The sequence below is a fragment of the Panthera onca genome, chromosome E1 (genome assembly GCF_046562875.1).
Source record: "Panthera onca isolate mPanOnc1 chromosome E1, mPanOnc1 haplotype 2, whole genome shotgun sequence".
Taxonomy (NCBI): Eukaryota; Metazoa; Chordata; class Mammalia; order Carnivora; family Felidae; genus Panthera; species Panthera onca.
The window spans coordinates 33,591,164-33,615,687 of NC_138352.1; the positions used below are offsets into that span (position 1 = coordinate 33,591,164).

The following is a 24,524-nucleotide window of genomic DNA, read 5'->3' on the forward strand; positions in this document are numbered from 1 at the left end:
AGCTCTTTTTTTATTTTGTTTTTTAGTATTCACGTGTAGGGATTTCTTCTAAGTTAAAATGACCACCTGTAAACAGATCTCTGTTCATATATTTGATAAAACACCTTTCTTTCAAAAGATCAGACAAATGAAGAAAAATGATGCTGGTTACCATGGGCATTCAATTCTGAGTTAAATACTACGTCAATACAATCCTATCAGGTATTACTCCTTAACAGGCAGAGATATTAAGACTTAGAGAATGTGGAGAAACTTGTACAATGCAAGGTCATGTAGGGAGCAAGTGGTAGAGCAAAGAATCAATCACAGATCGGTCCGGCTCCAAAGTCCACGTTCGAATCTCCATGTTATACTTCCCCTGCCACAGAGATTTTCTTTTTTAGAGGAACCAAACACTATGGAAGTAAAGCATATTTTCATTTCTATTTCTCTGGTCTGGACTAGGAGTTCCTTGTCAGTAGAACCCATATTTTTATATAACTTTGCTTTCCCTATTCCTATTAGACCAGCAATATCAACGAATCATTGCTAAATTTAAAGGGGACAGTGAATTCATCACCACTGTGCCTAAGGTGGCAGGACACATTATAGAATGTGGCTTATTTGGAAAAAGGATAAACTTTTTAACAAACAAGTTTGAAATGCATACATAAACTTTTCAGTGGCCAGCTTTGTGGTGTTTGTTGTGAAATGATTGGACATATAGCAATCTAGCTGAGCCACAAACAGAAAGGAGAACTGTGGCTACTGTAAAATGGGATTATTTCGGAAACAGCTTTCTTTCAAGTCAATTTGTGAAGACAAAAACATTCTACAGGTAACACTCTGTATTCCTAGCCTGGTACTATTTTTTCCCCTTAGCACAGGTAGAAAAACTAAATACATAGCTTTCAAATTGGGACAATAAATTTTTTTTGGTCTGTTGCCTTTGAAAAAAGATTATGAGACAAAACACAAAGAAAGACAAACATCATAAAATAACCTTTATACAGGATTAGTAGATCTGTTTACATATAAAAAACAGAAAGGACCTCATTACAATTAGATTTCACATAAATTACACAGATTGACTTTTTTAAAACTACTATTCAACTTCATTTAAAGTCCCTTTTAAAAATTTCATTTTGAAGGCACAGTGCATGAGATAAACCAAGACTGAAGCACTTGAGATGAATGAGTGTTGGGCACCTCATATGAATAGCTATAGAATTGTTCTGGAGCCTGGGAATGTCACTCTGGAAAAACAAAGAGGCGAAAAGTTGATTTTTACTCTGAGCATAAAAAAAATACCATTATGTCCTACCTCCGGAAAATCTGCAGCATGGCCAGCATAGAGCGTAGCCAGTACACTCATGTTACGCCATTTATAAAAGTCATAATCATACATATTTGCATAATTTATATCCAATTGCCTTAAGATGGTAGCCTAGTTTCAATTTCATAATATGTTCTGTCTAATCAAAATCAACTAGGACAATATTCTGAAAATCAAATGGAATATTAATTAATCAATGCTAAAAATTGGAGAAATGAGTGTTGGGAGATATTTCTTCATGAACGGTAAATCCAAGTTTAGTTGACATTAATCAAGGGCCCTAACCACCCCCAAAGAATCTGCTTTAGTTAAAACAAATCAGAAACTCAAAGAGCTACCAAAAAGTTTCTAGATAGAAAATCACTGAACATCAACCACGGTCGAATTTTTTGTAGTAACAATAAAGTTGCTATTGTTGAAAACAATTCTATCAGAGAACCATAAGGCAGGGCACCATTACAGCATTCATAGCCAAGAAGCTTTTAATACAGCAGGGACAAAACCTAGCACAAGTGCATTTCTGGCAACAAGACGAGAAAACTATTTACTATTGAGAATAAATGGATATAGGGGAGCAAGTCATGGTTACTGAGTAACCTGGTATTAGCTCAGAAACACAATAAGCTGAGGCATACGACTACCTTTTATTTATTTGTCAACTCATAATTAGTTTTAAGTTCAATATTCATTAATTCAGCAAATGCCGTCCAGGTGAAAGTTACCAAAGATTAACCAATCAATCATACTGGGCCGAATATACATTATGTTTGCTTTCTGGAGGATGACAAAGTCCCAAAGCAAATTCCCTCCAATGAAAATTGCAAGCATTCCTCAACTGGATGGAATCCCAAACACTATGCAAGTGTTCAGTGAAATACAGCAAAACCAAAAGGTCTCTCCTTCTGAAATTAACTTGAGTTCATCTTATGGAACTGCATTAACCGTACATTAACAAGTACATTTACACAGGCAGACACTTTGAACATTACCTACTCAATCACTTTGCCTTTATTAAGGAGCTGGGAGGGAAGAAGGCTTACAAACTGATCACCAGGACAAAAAACATGCCTTGTGAGGAAAGAAAGGCACAACTCAGATTTGGGCAAATTCCTTAATACTGTGATACTTACTTGCCTCCATGACTCCAGGGAAATGGAAAGTCTCTAGGAGAAACACTGAAGAAATGCATTCCCTATCCCCTATGGCTTCAATGCCTTAAGCAGTTAATGTGGTCTAAGATTAGATCCACAAATAAAAAACAAAGCAGGGCCGAGAACACAATCTTAGTAGTCATGATTCTATACATTCATGTTCATAGGTAACACAGGCTGAGAAGGTCTTATTTTCCAGAGCAATGCATTATTTAGAAATTCATTAAAGATTCAAGATTTATAGCAGAATTTGGTTTTACTTTCAGGAAAAATTACTAAAAGAACTATTTGTATGTTCATTTCTAAAAAATTTTTATACATGCTTAAAAGGCATGGACTCCAGCCACTGTGATGTACAGTTAAAGATATGTTTAACTCAAAAGAGAAATGAATTTAAAAGGCACCCTCTACTGAAGACCAATGCTAAAAAAGTAAAGGCTGTCATATCAACTTCGTTTCATTTCCACCTGCAATGTCCCAACCAGGGCCAGCCACTCTGGCCTTGTTGGTTTTCTGACTTTGCGCTCTTAAAAGTAAAGCTCAAAAGAGCAATGCCACCACATCATCCCCTTAAAGAAAATGTAAAGTATTATTAGAAGAAGTTAAACCACATATATTTCATGAAGCATTAGCTGTTCTGTGTATGTGGTCAGGTGAGAATGGGGTGGCAAGGGCTCAAAATTTAGAGTTGTTAATGATAGGATTAATACCAGAATGGCTTAACCTTGAACCACCCAAATTTATCGCAGATACTAACAAATATCGTGACCTCATTATTCCTGCTTAGCCAAATCTCTTTTTATAAAGCCACTTCGGGTGCATTCCTCACAAAACGTGGAATGACCTACATGGGTGGTAAACCACTCCAGAGGAAGGCTTTGGGATGACTGATACATTAATGGATATAGAATACAATTTGAAAAGATGAGAGCAAGTTTTTTGATCCCCTGATTTAGTACAAACTCAGCAGCAAGTTGGCCACTAAAAACATTCAAAGGTATTAAACCATTAGATCATTGGTAAGACTCATACTTAAAAAAAGCATCAATTCCATTGAATAGCATGATATGACAGACACAATAAAATGCAAATCTTTCAGGTCTTTGCAATAACCTGACTGGCAGTGAAGATGATACTTTCTCACCACAGTGTTAGAGCACACGGCAATCCACAGTTTACATTTTCTTTTAATGGAGGGAGCCATATTTAAATGCTTTCAATTGAACTTTTAACAAAATTGGTTGATCAAAAAGAGACTGCCAAATGAAACATTAGGACAAAGAACCCAATCACTTGCAGAGACCTATATGAATAAGACTGGCCAAGCTATTTCAGTAACAGTAGGATATCCATAGGCTTGAACTGGAGCATGAACTGTAGTTATTTTGTGTTCAAATGTAGGTTAAGGACGTGCAAGTAGGTCTCTTCCACACTTCCAGATATTTTCAGTAGAATTCAGATCTTGTACATTGCCGGGTCATCTGAAAGCCATAAGTGTACAACACAGAAAAAGTTTCAAATTTAGGAAGTATTAAAGAATTAGGCATTCCTAGAATAAACTAGTGCTTCACAGATAAAAAGCAGCAGCACCTGTGGGATTTTACCAAGTTAAAAGATATGCCGCACGAGTTTTAGCTTTTGGTAGATCTCCCTCTCAGTTCTATTCAAATGGACATTTAGATCTTTTACAACAGAGTCAACAAGTTCTCCCGTAAAATGGGGGTATTAGAACTTTGCCAAACCTTATAAGAGAGGTAGTGAAGTCCCGCTTAGAGCACTGCCCACCAGTTCTGATCTAACCTTGGAACAAGTAGAAAGCCAAATGCGGAAGCCCATGTATTCATTTCCTAATGTTATATATTTAAAAATCAATTCAGCCTCCATTAAACCTGAATAATAAGAGAAACTCCAGCTGCTTAATAACTAGAGAAAAGTACTTCTCAGTAGGTTGAGAAACCTTGAGTTTTTAAAGCTTTATGTCAGATTCTGACTGCTGTCCCTGCCTAAATGTTTCTGGATTCTTTTGGCCATTTAAAATAAAAAAGCTAAAGCCACTAGTAAACACCTGATGTGCAAAATATAAGATCCAAGTGGCTTTATGCAGTTATAACGTAAGCTCCAAACAGCTCATCTTAAATTAAAAAGAAAAACAAAGTGGCTGTCCCATCTCTGCTGCATAAATAGAAAGCAGATTTTTTTTTTTTTTAAGGTAACAGTACTTAAAGGAGGGGAAGTTCAAAACCGCCAGCCAAATTCACAGAGGATACAAATTTAGCAAGTTAACTTCCCAAAGCTCTTTGAAGAAGCAAGAGAGTCTTTCTTCTGAATGCAGTGTCTCCCAAAAGGAACTGTAATTTTGCTGGGTACTTATGCTGGGAGATGTGCGAGGTCTGTTTCAATGTTTGCTAGAATATAAGGTTTCCTCTTCAGTGTCTGTTTCATCCTGGAACTCGTGGCTTAAGAGGGACTTCTTGGAGCCTGTTGACATCATGCGAATTTCATCTTCATACTCATCATGATGCTGCCTAAGCCGATGAAAGCCATCCTTATGTCTGTTAGACTTGATTGAGCAGATGCACCAAATAATGCAAGCTGTTAGGATCAACGCTGACATGGTGGCACCTATCAAACAAAATTGCCACTTGAGTGGTGTTCCACTTTAAGGATATGAATAAGCTGCTTACAGTGATGCTTTTCATAATATGCCCTTTACTTCTTTTATTTTTATTTCACGCACTCAAAAACAACCGTTTATTATTACACAGACAGTACGTGTAGAAAAATACAGATAAACGGGGCGCCTGGGTGGCTCAGTCAGTTAAGCGTCCGACTTCGGCTCAGGTCATGATCTCACAGTTTGTGGGTTTGAGCCCTGCATCGGGCTCTGAGCTGTCAGCACAGAGCCCGGAGTCTCCTTTGGATTCTGTGACTCCCTCTCTCTCTCTGCCCCTCCCCCACTCACGCTCTGTCTCTCTGTCTCTCAAAAAGCAAAAACATTACAAAAATTTTTAAAAAAAGAAAAAAGAGAAAAAATACAGGTAAGGAAAAATACCAAAACCCCAAGCCAAAACTCCACATCACATCTCCATTAACCAGAGATGATTTTTAATAACGCTCATGAATATTTTTCCACAGCTTTCCATGTGCATGTAGGTATGTGTGTGTGTGTGTGTGTGTGTGTGTGTATATATATATATATATATATATATATATATATATATATATATATTAACCACAATGAAGCCAAACTATTGCTCTACAACTGGCTCTATATCAATCAGTGACTTCTGCTCCTTTCCAACAAATTTTATCTCATCCCAAACCCCCATTTATTTAAAATATTTGTACATAAGTTATCAAAATAAGAGTCTTAGTAACAGAAATAATAACAAAATCATAAAAAAAAATTAAGTTCATGACAGTAAATGGGTGGCAAAGCCAGATTTAAACCATTGCTGACTCAGAGCTCCCATGTCCGTCTAACCACTAAGTTATTCACACTTTATCTGGTTCAAGCTAATAGCTGTTTACTTTAAATATTCCACACTAGTATCTATGATTTGACCATATTTCCAATATACCATTCTCTATTAACTAAGACTCTTTCTGCCACACACCCTGTAATAAAACTTGGTTATTTTGTGTCAAGTCCAAATTGCACTTAGAAATGAGCCAAGGTTCTCTGTATCAAAAGGATACAATACAGAGTATTTATTATTGTACTATACTTTTTTTTTTTAACTTTTTAACCTTTCAGTAATTCAAGCTATGGCACATATTAATCTTGGAGAAAACAGGATCCACGATGTACTGTATTGTATTTTAGAGAGAGAGCACGAGTTGGGGAGAGGGGCAAAGGGAGAGACGGAGAGAATTTTAAGCAGGCTCCATACTCAACACAGACCCTGATGCAGGGCTCGATCCCATGACCCCGGGATCATGATCTGAGCTGAAATCAAGAGTCGGATGCTCAACCAACTGAGCCACTCAGGTGCTCCTCTTCCTTCTATGATCTTGAAAAAATAGAATACAAGTCAAAGTCCAAGGGACTTATGATCTTAATATAAAGCAAATCATTCATTCAGTCAATAACTCTTCATTAAGACCCACTATGTGCCAGCCATGGTTCTAGGAGCAGGAGATGTAGATAAACTCCCTCTTCTCTCTGAGGCTTTTATGTTTTAGTGGGAAAGATCGAATATAGACAAGTAAATGACTAAATATATAATATAATGTCAAATGGTGATAAGTCCTATAATAAAAAAAGTGGGGTAGAGAGAGTGACAGGGGTGCTGTCTTAGCTAGGGTGATCAGGGAAGGTGTCTCTCTGGAGGTGACATTTGCGTATAGACCTGAACACGTGAAAGAGCAAGCCATAAGAACATATGGGAGAACAGTGTTCCAGAAAAATCCAAAAAAATGTTTAGATAAGGAGGTATTAGAAGAAAAGTGATTAGCTTCAGGTGATTGGGAGGCAATCCACTCTCAAGTTGAAATGTCAGAACCGGTTTTAACTTCAACTACTAAAAATTTAAATTTCTTTACCTGATACAGTTACCACAAGCTCCCTTGGCAAACCAAATATCCGGTTATCTGTGTCAAAGACTATTACCACAGAGCTAGCTGCATCATGATGCACAAAGACCTAGAGGGACAAAGTGCAAGAATTACAAAAAAAGTTCCCTTAAGGTATACTGTATCCTGGGAATATTCCTAAGGCCTTTATACCAAACCAAGGAGATGAGTCATTGTCATCACAAGTATACAAAATGCTATAAAAATTTCCCTTGTGTTGCCAAAGCCTAGAAAGATAACAAGATATCATAAGCAAGCGTTGGTTATACGTTGTGTTTCTTTATTCCTCACAAGAGTTGCAAAGAAAAATAGAAGTACTATTAAGAATAAGAATTTACATGATACTACTTAGTTTGAGTTTCTCACCTGTGAATGTTGTTGCTGATACCCATCAGCGATGGCGTTGATATTATGGACGCCTGGGGCTAACAGTACATGGAAATAGCCCCCTTCTTTTGTGTGTACCTTTATTCCTTCATTGAGTACAATGACTGCTTTAGAAATTGGTTTTCCAGTCTTATCTTTAACAAAACCATGAACTCCCTTGTGGACCTGAAAAAATATTCAACATAGAAATTTGTGTTTCCAGATATTTCCAGAGGCAACAGCCTGAGGCATGATAAAAAACAATAAACAAATGAACAAAGCAACAGCAAAAAACCCCCATAAACCTGGCTTGTTGGTCCTTCCCCAACTGCTTCTGACCTCATTTGCTACTCATAAACTGCTTCAGAACATAAAGATGAAATATGTGAAAAAAGAACTCTGATAACAGTCAAAGCTTAAAGTGTCGGAACACAAATCTTCTGATATCTTGAATGATTTACTTTCCAGCACAGTATACTTGCTCAAAGTAACTAATGCATGAGATTCAAATGAAAAAAATGTGCAACATCACACAGGGTTAAATTATCTAAATTACAGCAGATTCCAGATATGTGAAGTCACGGCACTGACCTAGGTGATATAAATTCAACAAAACTCTTTCCATACATATTTTTAAAATAAATAATAAAATTTTTAGTAAAAAATTAAGAACATGTTTTGATGAAGATTTTCATTGAACATATTCCTGGGAGCTTGCTTCTAGTTAAAAAGGGAAAGGCTCACCTCCACCAACATGCTAAGAAGAGATTTTTTATTTTCTGCCCACAAGGAAGGGAGTTGTGCTGCACTGGGAAAGTAGCAGCAGCTCGTGTACACTGTGATTTCCGGACAGTGGCCATAGGTGACACTATAATCCTGGAATATAAAATTCAAAAACGAATGTAGAAAAATGAACACATGAAAGTAGGAGTGAGGCTTTGTAATGCAACAATGAATAGAAAGAAAACCTGGGTGATGTAAGCAAAGGATCTGTAAAGCATTTTCTAGCAAATAAACTGCTCGGTATTATAATCAGTCACAAACATGGCTGTTGCTAAGAGAGTCCTTGAGACTAGGGACTAGGTCTAATTCACTTTTGTATCTCCAGTGCTTGCCATGGTGCCTGGCAGGTAGAGGAGGTTGACTAGGGTTTGCTGAATACAACCCTATAAATAAGTGCATGCAGATGGCCAGCTTTCCTCTCAACTCTGGAACGTCAGCCGTTCTCAGAGCTCTGGAGGTAGAAGTACAAGCACTCACCCTCTGGTACCTTCCACTGCTGGTGACGGCAGCCACTGTTTACAGAATAGCAATTATCCAGGCACAGGAACTGCTGCTGTGGACAGGTTCCCAAACCTGTTTTTTTTCCTTATTCAGTTAATGGTATGAACTCATGTCCTCATGCAGACATGAAATCTCTTGTCTTTGACTTCGGTTTCTTGCCATCATCCATAATTTGCCAAATCCTGTCAATTCCACCTCTGCAATATCTCTGAGACTTCATCCTGTGGCTCCATTCCCATCGTCACAACCCTAACCCAGACCCTCATTTTTGTTTGTCTAGGAAATTCTACACTAGTCTCCCCACGCCATTCTCTCCTTCCTCCAAACTATCTCAACCCACTACAGAGAGATTAATTGTTCCATAGCACAGTTCCAATCATGTTACTATATACCTGCTCAAAACCTTCAGTGGCTTCCCATTCCTTACTAAAACAAAGTGTTCAAAGCCCCAAACTCTCTTTCCATTCTTGTCTTCTGCTGCTCTCTGTTACGGCTCTTGTTCTAACTAAACTAGACTGCTTATTGACCTCTGCCCATATTGCTTTCTCTTTCTAGAATGTTCTGCTGCACCATCTCTGCATCCCAAATGCCATTTTCTCTAAGAGAAGACTACATCTCTGATTAGGTGTAATCTTTTCTGTCTTTAATTTCTTATGGCACATTGAGAGTTGCTCTCTTCTAGATCAAATCAATTAATTATGTAAAATAGTTATTTGTACAATGGGACAGGAAATATATTTCATTTATCACTAGTATAGCAAAGTACCTCATACATAGTAAGTTCTTAGTAAATAAAGGAGGGAAGGCAGGCAGAGATGAGAATGAAGTCAAATTTCTAGTTGCACATGTTAATGAAATGATGAGCTAATCACCCATCTAACAACTCCTTACTAATCTGAAGTGGATGGACAACCAATTAAAATGCTATCAAAAAGAAATTAAAGAAGACCTAAGTAAATGGAAAGACATAACTGCATTCACGAATAGAAAGACAATACTACTGAGATGTTAATATAACCCAAAGTGATCTACAGATTCAACACAACCCTTAACAAAATTCCAACAGCATTTTTTGATAAGAAAGAAGGAAAGAAGGAAAGAAGGAAGGAAGGAAGGAAGGAAGGAAGGAAAGAAAAAGAAAGAAAGAAAGAAAGAAAGAAAGAAAGAAAGAAAGAAGGAAAGAAACGAAAAGCAAAGCCAATCTTCAATTCAATTCAAATATAATTGCAAGGCACCTTGAATAGCCAAAAACAATCTTGAAAAAGGAAAAAGTTGGAGTACACACACTTCTTAATTTCTTTTTTTTTTTTTTTAATTTTTTTTTTGTTAACGTTTATTCTATTTTTGAGACAGAGAGAGACAGAGCATGAACAGGGGAGGGCTGGAGAGAGAGGGAGACACAGAATCTGAAACAGGCTCCAGGCTCTGAGCTGTCAGCACAGAGCCCGACGCGGGGCTCGAACTCACGGACCACGAGATCATGACCTGAGCCGAAGTCGGATGCTTAACCGACTGAGCCACCCAGGCGCCCCTCTTAATTTCAAAACTTACTACAAAGCTACAGCACTCAAAACAGTGATACTGGGGGAATAGACATAAAGACCAGTGAAACAGAATTCAGAGTCCAGAAATAAACACATACATCTATGGTCAACTGATTTTTGACAAGGGTGCCAAGACCATTCAAAGGGAAAGAACAATCTCTAAAACAAATAGTGCTTGGACAATTAGATTTCCACATGCAAAAAAATGAAGTTGAAATCCTACTTCCTATCATATACAAAAATCAACTTAAGATGTATCAATGACCTGGGGCACCTGGGGGGCTCAGTCAGTTAAGTTGGAGCCTGCTTTGGATTCTGTGTTTCCCTCTCTCTCTGCCCCTCCCCAACTCGCACTCTGTTCTCTCTCTCTCTGAAAAATAAACATTAAAAAATGTAAAAAAATATATATATACATATATATACACACACACATACACACACACACATATATATATACATACACACACACACACACACACACACACACACACACACACACACACACACACATATATCAATGACCTAAATACAAGAGCTAAATCCATAAAACTCATAGAAGAAAACATGGAGGTAAATCATGACCTTGGATTTGGCTATGAATTCTTAGATATGACAAGAGCAACAAAAAGACAGATAAGTTTGACTTCATCAAAATTAAAAAATTTTGTGCATCAAAAGGCATTATCAAGAAAATGAAATGACAACCAACATAATAGAAGAAACTACTCAAAATCAAACATATGATAAGGGTTTAGCATCCAAAATATATAAAGAATTCTTATAACCTAACAACAAAAAGACAACCTAATTTTAAAATAGGCAATGGAATTTTAAAAATAACAAAATAAGGGGTGCCTGGGTGGCTCAGTTGGTTAAGCATTCGACTTTGGCTCTGGTCATGATCTTGCAGTTTGTGGGTTCGAGCCCCAACGTGGGCTCTGTGCAGACAGCTCAGAGCCTAGAGCCTGCTTTGGAGCCTCTCTTTCTGCCCCTCCCCCACTCATGCTCTGTCTGTCTCTCAAAGGTAAATAGATATTAAAAATTTTTAAATAATAAATAAAAACAAAACAAAATAAAATTGGCAATAGAAAAACAGACATTTCTCCAAAGAAGATGTACAAATGGTCAATAAGCACATGAAAAGATGCTCAACATCATTAGTGTTTGAAGAAATGCAAATCAAAACTACAATGAAGTTCCATTTCATACCTGCTAGGATGGCTATAATTAAAAAAAAAAAAAGAAAAATAATAAGTTTTGATAAGAATGTAGAGAAATTGGAACTCCTATACATTGTTGGTGGGAATGTACCAAATAGTTCAGTGGTCCCTTAAAACGTTAAACATAGAATTAGAACATGGGTAGCAATTCCACATCTAGATATATACCCCAAAGAATTGAAAATGAGGGCTCAAACTTACAGTTGTATGCTGTACAACTTGTTCATTATTCTATAGCCAAAAGGTAGAAACAACTCAAGTGTTAAACTGATAAACAAAATGTGGTATATACACACAATAGAACATTATTCTGCCATAAAAAGCAATAGAGGACTGATACAGGCTAAGAAAATGGTTGAACCCTGAAACCATTACGCTAAGTGAAAGAAGACAGGCACAAAGGACAAATATTGTATGATTGCACTTATAAGAAATATTTAGAATAGGCAAAAACATAGAGACAGAAAGTAGAGAGGCTACCAGGAGTTGGGGGGTTACCAGCGGAATCAGGAGTTATTGCTTAGCAGATGCAGAGTTTCTTTCCGGGGTGATAAAAAAGCTTTGGAAACAGATGGTTTAGAATGGTGATTAGTTTAATTATATTAAATGTAATTAATGTCACTGAACTGTACAATTAAAAATGATTCAAATGGTGAAAAAAAATGCTGCCAGAGGTTAAGTTGAGGGCTGTCTTATCAAGAAAGCCATGAAGCAGCTGCCATTCACTTTGCTTATATCAGAAAAGTCACCTATTCTGTCATTCAATGGCCAACAATTATACGCTACTTTGACTGCATTCTATAAAGCATACCTTCATGCTGCCCAGGTGACTGTGCCATTCTGCTCCACGCATTACGCCTCCTGGGATATTCTCATCTATAAAAGCATTGAGAGACAGAGGCTCAACAAGACCTTAAGGTAAGACACCCTCAGTCCCTGAAAGCACCAACAAGAACAAAGGGTATGGAAAATACTTACCTGATTTATTTGGGCAACTGGGCTGACCCATGTGCATGGATGGATGATTATTTGCATAAAGAGATGCCAAATGCTTCAGAGTCTCTTTGTTTTCCACTATAAAAAGAAAAATTCAGAAGTTGGAGAAATCCAAAAAATCTTACTCCAAGTTCAACTTCATGGATATAAAAGTCCTCTTTCTCTCCTTCTAGTTAATCTTAAACCCCACTGAAGTGCATTGAGGAATTATTAAAATTAATCACATAGTTCTGTTGAGCCCAGGACAATCCGACTAAGAAGATACACATCTTTCTTGTATTAGAAGGTACTAATGGTTAGTTTACACAACAGGACACCACACTAAAATACAAACTTGCTTGGTATGTTTTCTTACATTTAGGGCAATGAAGGCCTAATAACAATATTCCTTATAAGCTGCATTTAAACAACACAAACTACCTCCATATACGATGGCCCCAGAGAGATTCAAGAAGCAATTGTTAAACTCATCTAAGTGCAACCAAGTCACGGGGTGCCTGCATGGCTCAGTAGGTTAAGCATCTGACTTCAGCTCAGGTCATGATCTCACGGTTTGTAAGTTTGAGCCCCGTGTCAGGTTCTGTGCTGACAGCTCAGAGCCTGGAGCCTGCTTTGGATTCTGTCTCTCTCTCTCTCTCTCTCTCTCTCTCTCTCTCTGCCCCTCCCCCACCCACGCTCTGTCTCTCTCTCAAGAATAAATAAACATTAAAAAAATTTTTTGTTTTAAATGCAAGCAAGTCAGTCAAGGTTTAAAGCAGGGAAGGGCGATTCTGTATTGCTAAATTTTTTAATTAATTTGTTTTATTTTTTATTTTTTTAAATTCACATCCAAATTAGTTAGCATATAATGCAACAATGATTTCAGGAGTAGATTCCTTAGTGCCCCTTACCCATTTAGCCCATCCCCCCTCCCACACTCCCTCCAGTAACCCTCTGTTTGTTCTCCATATTGAAGAGTCTCTTACGCTTTGTCCCCCTCCCCATTTTTATATTATTTTTGTTTCCCTTCCCTTATGTTCATCTGTTTTGTCTCTTAAAGTCCTCATATGAGTGAAGTCATATGATTTTTGTCTTTCTCTGACTAATTTCACTTAGCATAATACCCTCCAGTTCCATCCACATAGTTGCAAATGGCAAGATTTCATTCTTTTTGATTGCCAAGTAATACTCCATTGTATATATATATATATATATATACCACATCTTCTTTATCCATTCATCCATCGATGGACATTTGGGCTCTTTCCATACTTTGGCTATTGTTGATAGTGCTGCTATAAACATGGGGGTGCACGTGTCCCTTCGAAACAGCACACCTATATCCCGTGGATAAATGCCTACTAGTGCAATTGCTGGGTCATAGGGTAGTTCTATTTTTATTTTTTTGAGGAACCTCCATACTGTTTTCCAGAGTGGCTGCACCAGCTTGCATTCCCATGTATTGCTAATATTTGCTTAAACACAGTATGAGTTTCTTGAGGCAGACATTGTGTTTTATTCACTTTTGTATTCCCAATATCCACAGACATAATAATTATTCAATAAATGTTTGTGAACTAGATTGAACAAATGTGACAAGATGGCTGCACTGGATAAAGCTGGCCCATCATTAAATCTGACCTCTCTCCTCCAAGTAACTAAGCTGTTGATATAAGCACAATCTTCCCAAGTTGGTTGTTGCTCATGGAGTATGCTCAAATGCTCACAATTTTAAAAAAAAATTTAGAAGGGACATTACCTAATTGGAATTTCCTATCTAAGCTTAGAAAATATATACATAAATTGATATTCTACGTACCTGTTTGTACTGGTTTGTCATACGGGTATGTGACCAGCACTGAACCACCATCTAATGCAACAGAAAGACTGAAGTCCTGTTTTTGAATCAAATTTTCAATGATTGCTTTAGTCTCAGGCTGGGAAGCATTATCTAAAAAAAATGCAAAAGTCAAATATGAAGTACCATTTCAAAATTTTAGTATGAATAGCTAAGAAAATATTCTCTAATGAGCACAATCAGAGGCTAACTTTAAAAATCTGTATATAAACACTGTATGACTCAATACTATCTCAATAGTGTGAAAGATATACTCTAGAAGGTAGATTACTTTGAGTTTTATATAATTCAGGATAGTGTGTAAAGGTTAATGACTCTAAGCAAGATTAAGAAAATTCTTACTGGAAACAAAAAGGGATGAACATATCCTCTATTTTTTTTAAGTTTATTTATTTATTTTTGAGAGAGAGAGAGAGAGAGAGGTGCAGAGAGAGGGGGGAGAGAGAATTCCAAGCAGGCTTTGCACTATCAGTGTGGAGCCTGACATGGGGCTTGATCTCACAAACTGTGAGATCATGAACTGAGCTGAGATCAAGAACCAACTAAACCACCCAGGCGCCCCGAACGTGTCCTCTTAAAAAAAAATAATATTGAGGGGCTCCTAGGTGGCTCAGTTGGTTAAGCATCCGACTCTTGATCTCGGCTCAGGTCATGATCTCACAGTTCATGAATTCGAGCCCCACATGGGGCTCTGTGCTGATGGTACGGAGCCTACTTGGGATTCTGTCTCTCCTTCTCTCTGTCCTTCACTGATTGTGCTCTCTCGCTCTCAAAATAAATAACTTAAACTTAAAAAAAATAATTTTGAGAACATATAACCTATCCTTGAAAGAAAATAAGATTTTCAGAAATCAGGATGTTTTCTGTAGCACTGTTTGCAAGAGCAAAAAATTAGAAAGAAAGCAAATGTCCATTAGTAAGAAAATTGTTCAACAAACTAGAGTATTGGCATACAGTAACAGTGTACTAAGATGTCATTAATAAGAATGTTAGAGATCTGTAAGTACTGAAGTGGAAAGATACCAGTGATATACTCAATGAAAAAAGTTGAAGAACATATGTATAGTTACGATTCTGTTTAAGTAAATAAGAAAGAGGCTCCTTTACATCAACATACACATTAATTGTGTGTGCATGTGCACACACACGCATGTGTGTATGTGTATACGCACATACATGGGGGGATAGAGAGAGAAAAAATATATATCTGTATGACTAGTAATGGAACCCTTCCAATATTATTGATTGAATTTATAAGAAAACACTTGAATTCATTTGCAAATAATAAAGGAGAAAAATTTGACAAGTTTCTAGTTTGTCATTTATACCTTACCTGTACAACCTGGAAGGAAGTTCCCCATTATTCATCTACACAATCTACCAGTTTCCTGGCTAAGAGAAATCAAACTATGTGCAAAGCAGTTTAATGGCTCCAAAATTAGTCTTACTTGTGAAGTCTGTATCCAAGTCTTTGCCATGAGCATTTGTCTGTCCTCTTTTTGAAGTACAGTCTTTCTCTTGTGCCCTCTCTCGCCCATCTGGATTTAGAGATGGGACAATCACAATTCTAGTCCTGTCAACCAGCTAAAAGAGAAACAGAAACCAGTGAAGTTTATTAGCAATATGTGGAATCATAACTTCCCATGCCTCAGAGCCTTTATTGTTTTATTTTATTTTTTATTATTATTATTTTTATTTTAGAGAGAGAGTGCAAGCAGGGGAAAGGGGCAGACAGAGAGAGAGGCAGCAGAGAGAGAGAGAGAGAGAGAGAGAGAGAGAGAGAGAGAGAGAGAGAATGAATCTCAAGAAAGCTCCAGGCTCAGTGCAGAGCCCAACGTGGGGCTCGATCCCAAGATCCTGGGATCATGACTTGAGCTGAAATCAAGAGTCAGATGCTCAACCGACTGAACCACCGAGGTGCCCCAAGTCTTTACTGTTTTACATAGACTTAAAAGGCAGGACTAATATAAATAAAAATAAAATTCTCTCTTGCTTCAAATAAATTTAAAAAGAAATGAAAAACTACTGCACTATTTCCAGACTTCCTAATGACTTACAAAGGGGTCAGAAACCACTGCCTGCAGGCTAAATCCAGCCCGCTGCTTGCTATTGTAAATAAAGTTTTATTGGCACACAGCCATGCCCATTCATATGACTGTTTTTGTGCTGTAATTCAGAGTTGAATAGTTCCAACACAGAACAGCTGTCTCACCAAGCCTGAAATATATACTATATGTCCCTTTATAGAAAATGTTTGCCAAACACTGGCTAAAACCAATAATAATGCTTAAGACTGTATTTTCCAGGTTAAAAACTGGAATGCATATTGTAACAAATATCAGTGTATGTCTGGAAACAATGAGACAGAAGAGTTGAAATCAGCATGACAAAAAAAATGAAGTAAAATATTTGCCTTACCCATAATAATTTCTCCTCCAAATGATCCATATGCATCAATACCTACATATGTGGCATGAACTAATTTCTGATATACTTCATCTTATCTTATATATTTCTGATAGTAATTCAGAATAAATAATCCCTGGTTTATTTATTCTGCTAAAACAGTCCAAAGATTGAAAATATTGGAGACCCTAAATTCATTAGTTCTTAACTTTCTCCACTGGGAGAGAGTTTTTTCTAAAGTGTACATGCTTGAGCTTTGCTACAGGTCTCGGGGTATGTGTATATTTTCTTGACCTTGCCAGATAATTCTGGCCCTTATCTCAAAACAAATGGCAGTCTAAAGTAACATTACGAGGGGCACCTGGGTGGCTCAGTTGGTTAAGTATCTGACTCTTGATTTCAGATCAGATCATGATCTTGAGGTTCATGAGATCAAGTCCTGCATTGGGCTCGGGGTTGGCAGCGTGGAGCCTGCTTGGGATTCCCTCTTCCCCCCACCCCCTCTCTCTGCTGCTCCCCTGTTGGCACGCTCTCTCTCAAAATAAATTAAAAAAATATTTAAAGTACAATTATTGGGGTGCCTGGGTGGCTCAGTCGGTTAAGCATCATGATCAGGTCATGATCTTGCGGTTCACAAGTCCGAGCCCCACGTGGGGCTCTGTGCTGATAGCTCAGAACCTGGAGCCTGCTTTGGATTCTGTGTTTCCCTCTCTCTCTGCCCCTTCCCTGCTCACACTCTGTCTCTCTCTCTCTCTCTCTCTCAAGAATAAATAAACGTTAAAAAAATAATAAAGTATGATTACTAGTTCTAGTCTAATTGGGCCAGTGAGGCAAATTCTCACAAGCTAGAAGTTTTGAAATTGCTGGTAGGTATTTTACGTAGGTCATACAGTCTCTTATAACCATAATATCAGTAGGCAGCCATCTGGCCAAACATTGGAATAACCTAAAAGGCTTTTAAAGGAATACTAATATTTTTAGGGATGGGGCCCAGGCACCGGTATTTTTAAAAACTTCCCAGATGTTTCTAATGTGTAGCCAGGCTTGAGAAACACTATCCTAGACACTCTCCCATTTTTTAAGAACAGAACAAAACATGTCCTTGGAGTACTCTTTACAACTCACATTAAGAAATCAATACAATTTGCTTCACTGAAAATGGTAAAATAATTTCTGGTCAAGTCTGATTTAAGTTCATCTCACTTAATCCCGTAGGTACTTTCTGGTCCTAATCATGATCTCAATTCTCCCCAAATTTCTTTTAGGGGAGGCAGTATCATGTAACAAAACAGCACAGACTTGAGAGTGAGACACGCTTGGGTTTAAACCCCAGTGTTACCACATACTAGCTGTGTGACCTCCTGTAAGTTATCAAATATCTCTGCCTCGATTTTCATATCTATACAATGGAGATAACAAATTGAGAATTAAATTATGATGTATGCAAAGTACTCGGTGTAAGTACCTGACACATAGGGGAGGGCAGAGAGAGAAAGGGAGTCACAGAATCCGAAGCAGGCTCCATTTCTCTGAGCTGTCAGCACAGAGCCCGACGTGGGGCTCGAAGTCACGAACCATGAGATCATGACCTGAGCTGAAGTCAGACGCTTAACCGTCTGAGCCACCCAAATGCCCCACCTCATTTTCAATATAGTGTCCCAATTATAAGTCACTAGCAATGGAAGTCCCTCAAGTTAGAACGTACAGAATGGTAAGTAAAGATTGGAAGGGTAATTCGACTAGTAAATAAAGGAGTAAAAGATTGAATGCAAATCTTTAGTATTTTCTTTCTCTATGCCTCTAATTATATACAAAGAAATACAGCAGAACGACACTGTTAACGGCGAGTATATACAAAGGTGGTCCATTTTCAAAGGGTAAAGTTTACAGTAATGCACTAAAAGTGCCTCTGTGTCAAATTTAACAGGAAATTTGAAAAATTTTTAATGGTGCCTTGATATCAAGGTATGATTGAGTTTTTTCCTTCTAATGCATGTCAAAACAGGCTATTCTCTTACTTGAGTAACAGCTGGGTTCTTTTTGTAGTTTAGGCAAAGAAATTCCGCCAGGGCCAAAAGCAGTTCAGTTCCGACTGGAGCATTTCCATGGATACCAGCAACAAAACGGATCTTTGGTTCTTCGGGTTCAGATATGTTGGGCTTATTGGAGATCTCAAGGGACCAGATGTGACGATATTCGGAACTCTGTCCCAAACTTTCAAAAATCAAAAACATCAACTCAGCAAGTAATCAAGCATTATGTTAAAGCCAACATACAGATTTTTTTAAAAATATGTTTCAGACATGAACACAAACATGAAAAGCCTTTCAAAACAGAAAGAATGCATCATTGTGTCAGAAAATCTGAAGAAAATCGCTTTTCCTTGACCAAAGAAAATCAAATACAAGTGAGATATTATCAGATTTAGGGAAGAGTATGGTTTGGTTCAGCATTCCTCCATATTCAGTCATTTTCATACCATCTTCACAATATTTTCCCTTTCTTCTATAACCTATACTATTTACTTAATGTGTGGCTTTTAAATTAACTCGCTTGAAATTTTAATTGTGGAAAAATTTAAATACACATAAATGTACAGAACCTTACTTTTTAAATGTAAATTAATTTATACAGATAAGATACTTTATACTTTACTATAAATGCAATACCAGTATCGCAGCAAACATCCTAAAGCGCTCTGCTCTTGCCCATGAGCTCTGAGCTTAAGGCCTGGTTTCTTTTACACAAAGGGAGATTTACAAGAGTTACATAGAAAAAAAAATTAGCATTAAATTGAGAAGGATTAATAGAATAGAAATTATTGGTTTCCCATGTTTCTAATCAGTGATACTTAGTACCTGTTGGTGGACCACCTAAAACTGTCTTGTGTCCCATCACTGGCAGGTGTTGCATATTTGGGGGAAAATATTTAACTAAAAAGTGCATCTTGATTTGTAAGGTTGAAAAAGCTTAAATAGATGAAGTAATGGATAGCAAAAATAATGTCCAATTTTGTCTTATAAATAAGAAGGTCTATAAGCTCTATACAGCACTAAGATGGACAATATTAAAACCTGAACTGGACAGAAATATTCAAGAACCAGTTGAAGAAGAGAAGAAAGTGGTATTGCCAAAGTACTGGCAAAAACAAAGTAAAAATACAGAAGGCTAGATAATGTTCATAAGGCATGTAGTAGAGGGCCATCAGCTCGGGGCAACTTGTAGAATAAAACCCTCAATAAGCAGACAACAGGAATCAACAAATGAAGAAAATAATTTTCAAGTAACTGTAACAATTTTTTTCTCATCTTATTTTTATTCTATTTTCTTTTTCTTTTTCCTTTTTTTTTTTAATTCTCAAGTTAGTTAACATACAGTGTAGTCTTGGCATCTGGAGTAGAACCCAGTGATTCATCTCTTACATATGACACCCAGTGCTCGTCCCGAAAAGTGCCCTCCTTAAGTGACTGTAGCAAGATTTAAAGAAGGTTTGTAATGAAACAGTGAAAGTGAGGCAGAGAAGCCCCAGAAAATGAACATAAAGGCTGACTCAGCATCGGTTTTACTTAAGCCAGTACTGGATATTTTCCCAGGACCCTTGATCACAGATATCCTTAAGGCTTCAGGGAAAAGCAACTGTGAATAGAGACTAGAGTCCGGGGAATGGCAGCAACCGGGCTTCATTTTCGATTTGAAAAGAAAGAATGATCTCTGACAGGTGAACTCACAGTTCCAAATTTGTCCCTTGCCCCCAGAAAAATAAAACAAACTAAAAAACAGACAGGATGTGAATCTGCAGCTGAGAAAGTGGAAAAAGCGTTTTTAATTCAAAGTTATCACTAGGAAGAGTAATTTTATGTTTTCCAGGAGGCACAGACCATCCATTGCTAATCTAACAAGTAATTCTCCTCCAATGTTCCTCATAAAAGTTTTCAGATTCATTGTTAGAAAGAACTGTTTCAAAAGAAGTAAATCCAATTCTCCCCATATGCAGTTCCAAATAAATTACAAGAACCATTCAACATGGCTTATGTTGAATGTAACTTCTTTAAAAAAAGAAAAGGAAAGAAACAAAGAGAAAGAAAAGAAAAAAGAACGAACGAACGAATGAAAAAAGCAGTAAGAGGGTGACACTTACTTGGTGAGATTTGTGATGTGTGGGTAGTTCATCACAAGTCCTCTCAGAAACTCTGATAAGTCTTTGTACGAGTGGTATCGGTAAAGAGCCAGATTTGAGGAGGACCGTAACATGAGGCTTTCCAAACCATTCTCGGCTGAAAGGTCTTTAATTAAAGTTTCAAACTCTTTAGTGGTTGGATCACTGGCATCATCGGTGTTGGTGCTGTCCCCCTTTCCCTTCTTTGATTCATTGTTTGAATCTGCTGACGATCGAACAAGTGTGAAGTTGACCTGAATAGCACCTTCACTCTTTACAGTCACATTCTTGGTAACTGGATTATACCTGTAATAAAGGGGAGATTAGAGCCATGCTTCCACAGGTGGAGTACCTATGCTTTGCAGAAACAGAAGGCTGCAGAGGATATGTGAATCCTTGAGATAAATCCTATGAGAGTCAAATTTTTAACTTTGTGATAATTTATTATTTGTTTTAAACATAAATTAACAAAGAACAGACATGGGTAAACTGTAAAATATGAGTGGGTTTTTAAGATAAAATATATGACCTCAAAAGAAAGTTAGTATTTGCAGTAAACTCCACGTCTCCTGGAATCTGAGTTCAGTTGTCTGTCATCAGGGTATACGGTTGGAAAAATTTGAGAGGTACTAACTTAGGACATTAACTACCAAACACATCATTCTTGCCCTATTTTTCAGATATTTTGCTGCTTTCGTTTTTCTAATACTATGACAAAATGGAAGAAAAACAGAAAAGACCTCATTTCTCATTAGTGTGAAGTTCTAATCCATACATTTTATGGACCAATAGATATTTGAAATCTTTTTTAAAAAAGGTAGCAGTAACTAGAAATATTTTCATGTTCTTACCCTTACTTCAATATAATGTCCAAGCTAACTCTTCAGAAATAAGATAACTAGTAAGGGAGGGGAATAATATCCATTTGTAACATCTACACTTGTTAAAACACAAAAAAGAAAACTACAACATGGTAAAAATGATGCATTTTGGATTAAACAGGTGGTTCTGATTCTAAGCTGTTTGTAAAGGGTAGAGAAGATAAAGAAAATTAAGTTTTATCCAAGGAAAAAAGTCCTAAGTTCATTGTCTCTTTTATTTTTTTTTAATGTTTATTTATTTTTGAAGGAGAGAGAGAGACAGAGTGTGAGTGGGGGAGGGGCAGAGAGAGAGGGAGACACAGAATCGGAAGCAGGCTCCGGGCTCTGAGCTGTCAGCACAGAGCCCGATGTGGTGCTCGAACCCACCAACTGTGAGATCATGACCTGAGCTGAAGTCAGACGCTCAACCAACTGAGCCACCCAGGCGCCCCGTCTCTTTTTTTTTTTTAAAGTAAATATATCTTTGTAGAAGTAAAACCTGTAAAAAAATATGAAAATGTCCTTTCTTAGAGAATTAGAAATAAGAAAGAAAATTTCACCAAAGCAATACCTCAACATAATAAAGGCCATATATGAAAAACCCACAGCTAACATCATACTCAATGGTGAAAACCTGAGAACTCTTCCTCTAAGATCAGGAACAAGACAAAGATGTCCACTCTTGCCACTTTTACTTAACAGAATACTGGAAGTCGTAGCCATAGCAACCCCGCCCCCACCCCCCAAAAAAAAAGAGAAAAGAAAAGAAAGAAAAGAAATAAGATGCATCCATATTGGTAAAGAGGTTAAACTGTCACTATTTGCAGGTGACATGATATCATACACAGTAAATCCTGAAGGCTACCCAAAAATCTACTAGTAGTAATCAATGAATTCAGTAAAGTTGCAGGATACAAAGTACCCAGAAAGTTGCAGGATACAAATACTACCCAGTAGCATTTCTACACATTAATAACAAAGTAGCAGAAAGAGAAATTAAGAAAACAATCTATTTACAATTGCATCAAAAAGAATAAAATACCTAGGAATAAAACTAAACAAAGAGGTGAAAACCTGTACTCTGAAAACTATAAAACACTGAAAAAAGATATTGAAGATGACACAAACAAATGGAAAGATATTCCATGTTCGTGGATTGGAAGAATCGATATTTTTAAGATGTCCATACTACCTAAAGCAATTACAGATTCAATGCAATCCCTATCAAAATATCAATAGCATTTATTTTTACTTTTTTTTTTATTTTGAGAGAGAGAGAGCATGTGAGCAGGGGAGAGGCAGAGAGACAGGGAGATAGGGAGAGAGAGAGAATCCCAAGCAGCTTCATACTGTCAATGCAGAGCCCAACATGGTACTTGATCTCACAAACCATTAGATCATGACCTGAACTGAGATCAAGAATTGGATGTTTAACCTACTGAGCCATGCAGGTGCCCCCCCAACAGCATTTTTCATAAAACTAGAACAAATAATATTAAAATTTGTATGGAAACACAAAAGACCCCAAATAGCCAAAGCAATCTTGAGAAAGAAAAACAAAGCTGGAGGTATCACAATTCCAGATTTCAAGATATACTGCAAAGTTGTAGTAATCAAAACAGCATGGTATTGGCACAAAAATAGACAAATATAGATCACTGGAATAGAATAGAGAGCCCAAAAATAAACCCACACATACATGGTCAATTAATCTATGATAAAAAAAAAAAAGGCAAGAATATACAATAGGGATAAGGTAGTCTCTTCAATAAATGGTGCTGGGAAAACTGGACAGCCACATGTAAAAGAATGAAACTGGACCACTTTCTAACACCATACACATAAATAAATTCAAAATGGATTAAAGACCTAAATGTGAGACCTGAAACCATAAAAAATCCTAGAAGAGAACAGAGGTAGTAATTTTTCTAATCTTGGCCAAAGAAACATTTTTCTAGATATGTCTCCTAAGGCAAGGGAAACAAAAACAAAAATGAACTATTGGGACTACACCAAAATAAAATGTTTTTGCACAGTGAAGGAAATCATCAACAAAACAAAAAGGCAACCTACTGAACAAGAGAAGACGTTTGCAAATGATATATTCAGTAAGGGATTAATATACCAAATATATAAAGAACTTATACAACTCAGCAGCCAAAAAACCCCCAAATAATCCTATTAAAAATTGGGCATAGGACCTGAATAGACATTTTTCCAGAGAAGATATATAAATGGTCAATAGGCACATGAAAAGATGCTCAACATTACTAACCATCAGGGAAATGCAAATCAAAACCACAACAAGATATTACCTTACACCTGTCAGAATGGCTAAAATAAAAAAGATAAGAAATAACAAGTGTTGGTAAGGACGAGGAGAAAAAGAACACTTTTACACTACTGGTGGGAATGTAAACTGGTATAGCCACTGTGGAAAACACTATAGAGGTTTCTCAAAAAATTAAAAATAGAAATACCATATAAGCCAATAATGCCACTATTGACTATTTGCCCAAGGAAAACAAAAACAGTAAATTGAAAAGATGCATGCAACCCTATGTTTATCGCAGCATTATTTATAATAGCCAAGAGATGGAAACAACCTAAGTGTCCATCAATAAACCAATGAATAAGGAAGATGTGGTGTATATACACAGTGGAATATAATGTAGCCATTAAAAAAAGATGAGATCGTGCCATTTGCAACAGCATGGATGGACCTATAGGGTATTATGCTGAGTGAAATCAGTCAGACTGAGAAAGCAAATACTGTATGATTTCACTCAGATATGGAATCTCATAAAGCAAACT

The 24,524-nt window shown here is 37.1% G+C and overlaps 1 protein-coding gene across 2 annotated transcripts in view; it reads right to left on the bottom strand.

Annotated features, from left to right (window-relative positions):
• Nucleotides 1-970: 970 nt before the first annotated feature.
• Nucleotides 971-24,524, bottom strand: part of CPD (carboxypeptidase D) — an 82,153-nt gene continuing 58,599 nt past the window's right edge. Inside the window, exons 12-22 of one of the 2 annotated variants that reach the window (XR_009614410.3) lie at nucleotides 20,833-21,156; nucleotides 18,713-18,908; nucleotides 15,737-15,872; nucleotides 14,250-14,381; nucleotides 12,434-12,529; nucleotides 12,267-12,331; nucleotides 8,152-8,283; nucleotides 7,408-7,593; nucleotides 7,012-7,111; nucleotides 2,446-5,088; nucleotides 971-1,235 (exon numbers count right to left, since the gene is read on the bottom strand). Coding sequence is in view for 1 of the 2 variants with exons in the window: in XM_060646867.3 (XP_060502850.1) it covers nucleotides 4,862-5,088; nucleotides 7,012-7,111; nucleotides 7,408-7,593; nucleotides 8,152-8,283; nucleotides 12,267-12,331; nucleotides 12,434-12,529; nucleotides 14,250-14,381; nucleotides 15,737-15,872; nucleotides 18,713-18,908; nucleotides 20,833-21,156 (1,594 nt within the window). In the remaining variant the exon portion in view is untranslated. Of the gene's footprint in view, nucleotides 5,089-7,011; nucleotides 7,112-7,407; nucleotides 7,594-8,151; nucleotides 8,284-12,266; nucleotides 12,332-12,433; nucleotides 12,530-14,249; nucleotides 14,382-15,736; nucleotides 15,873-18,712; nucleotides 18,909-20,832; nucleotides 21,157-24,524 lie in introns of both variants that reach the window. The other variant, XM_060646867.3, reaches the window with a different exon arrangement.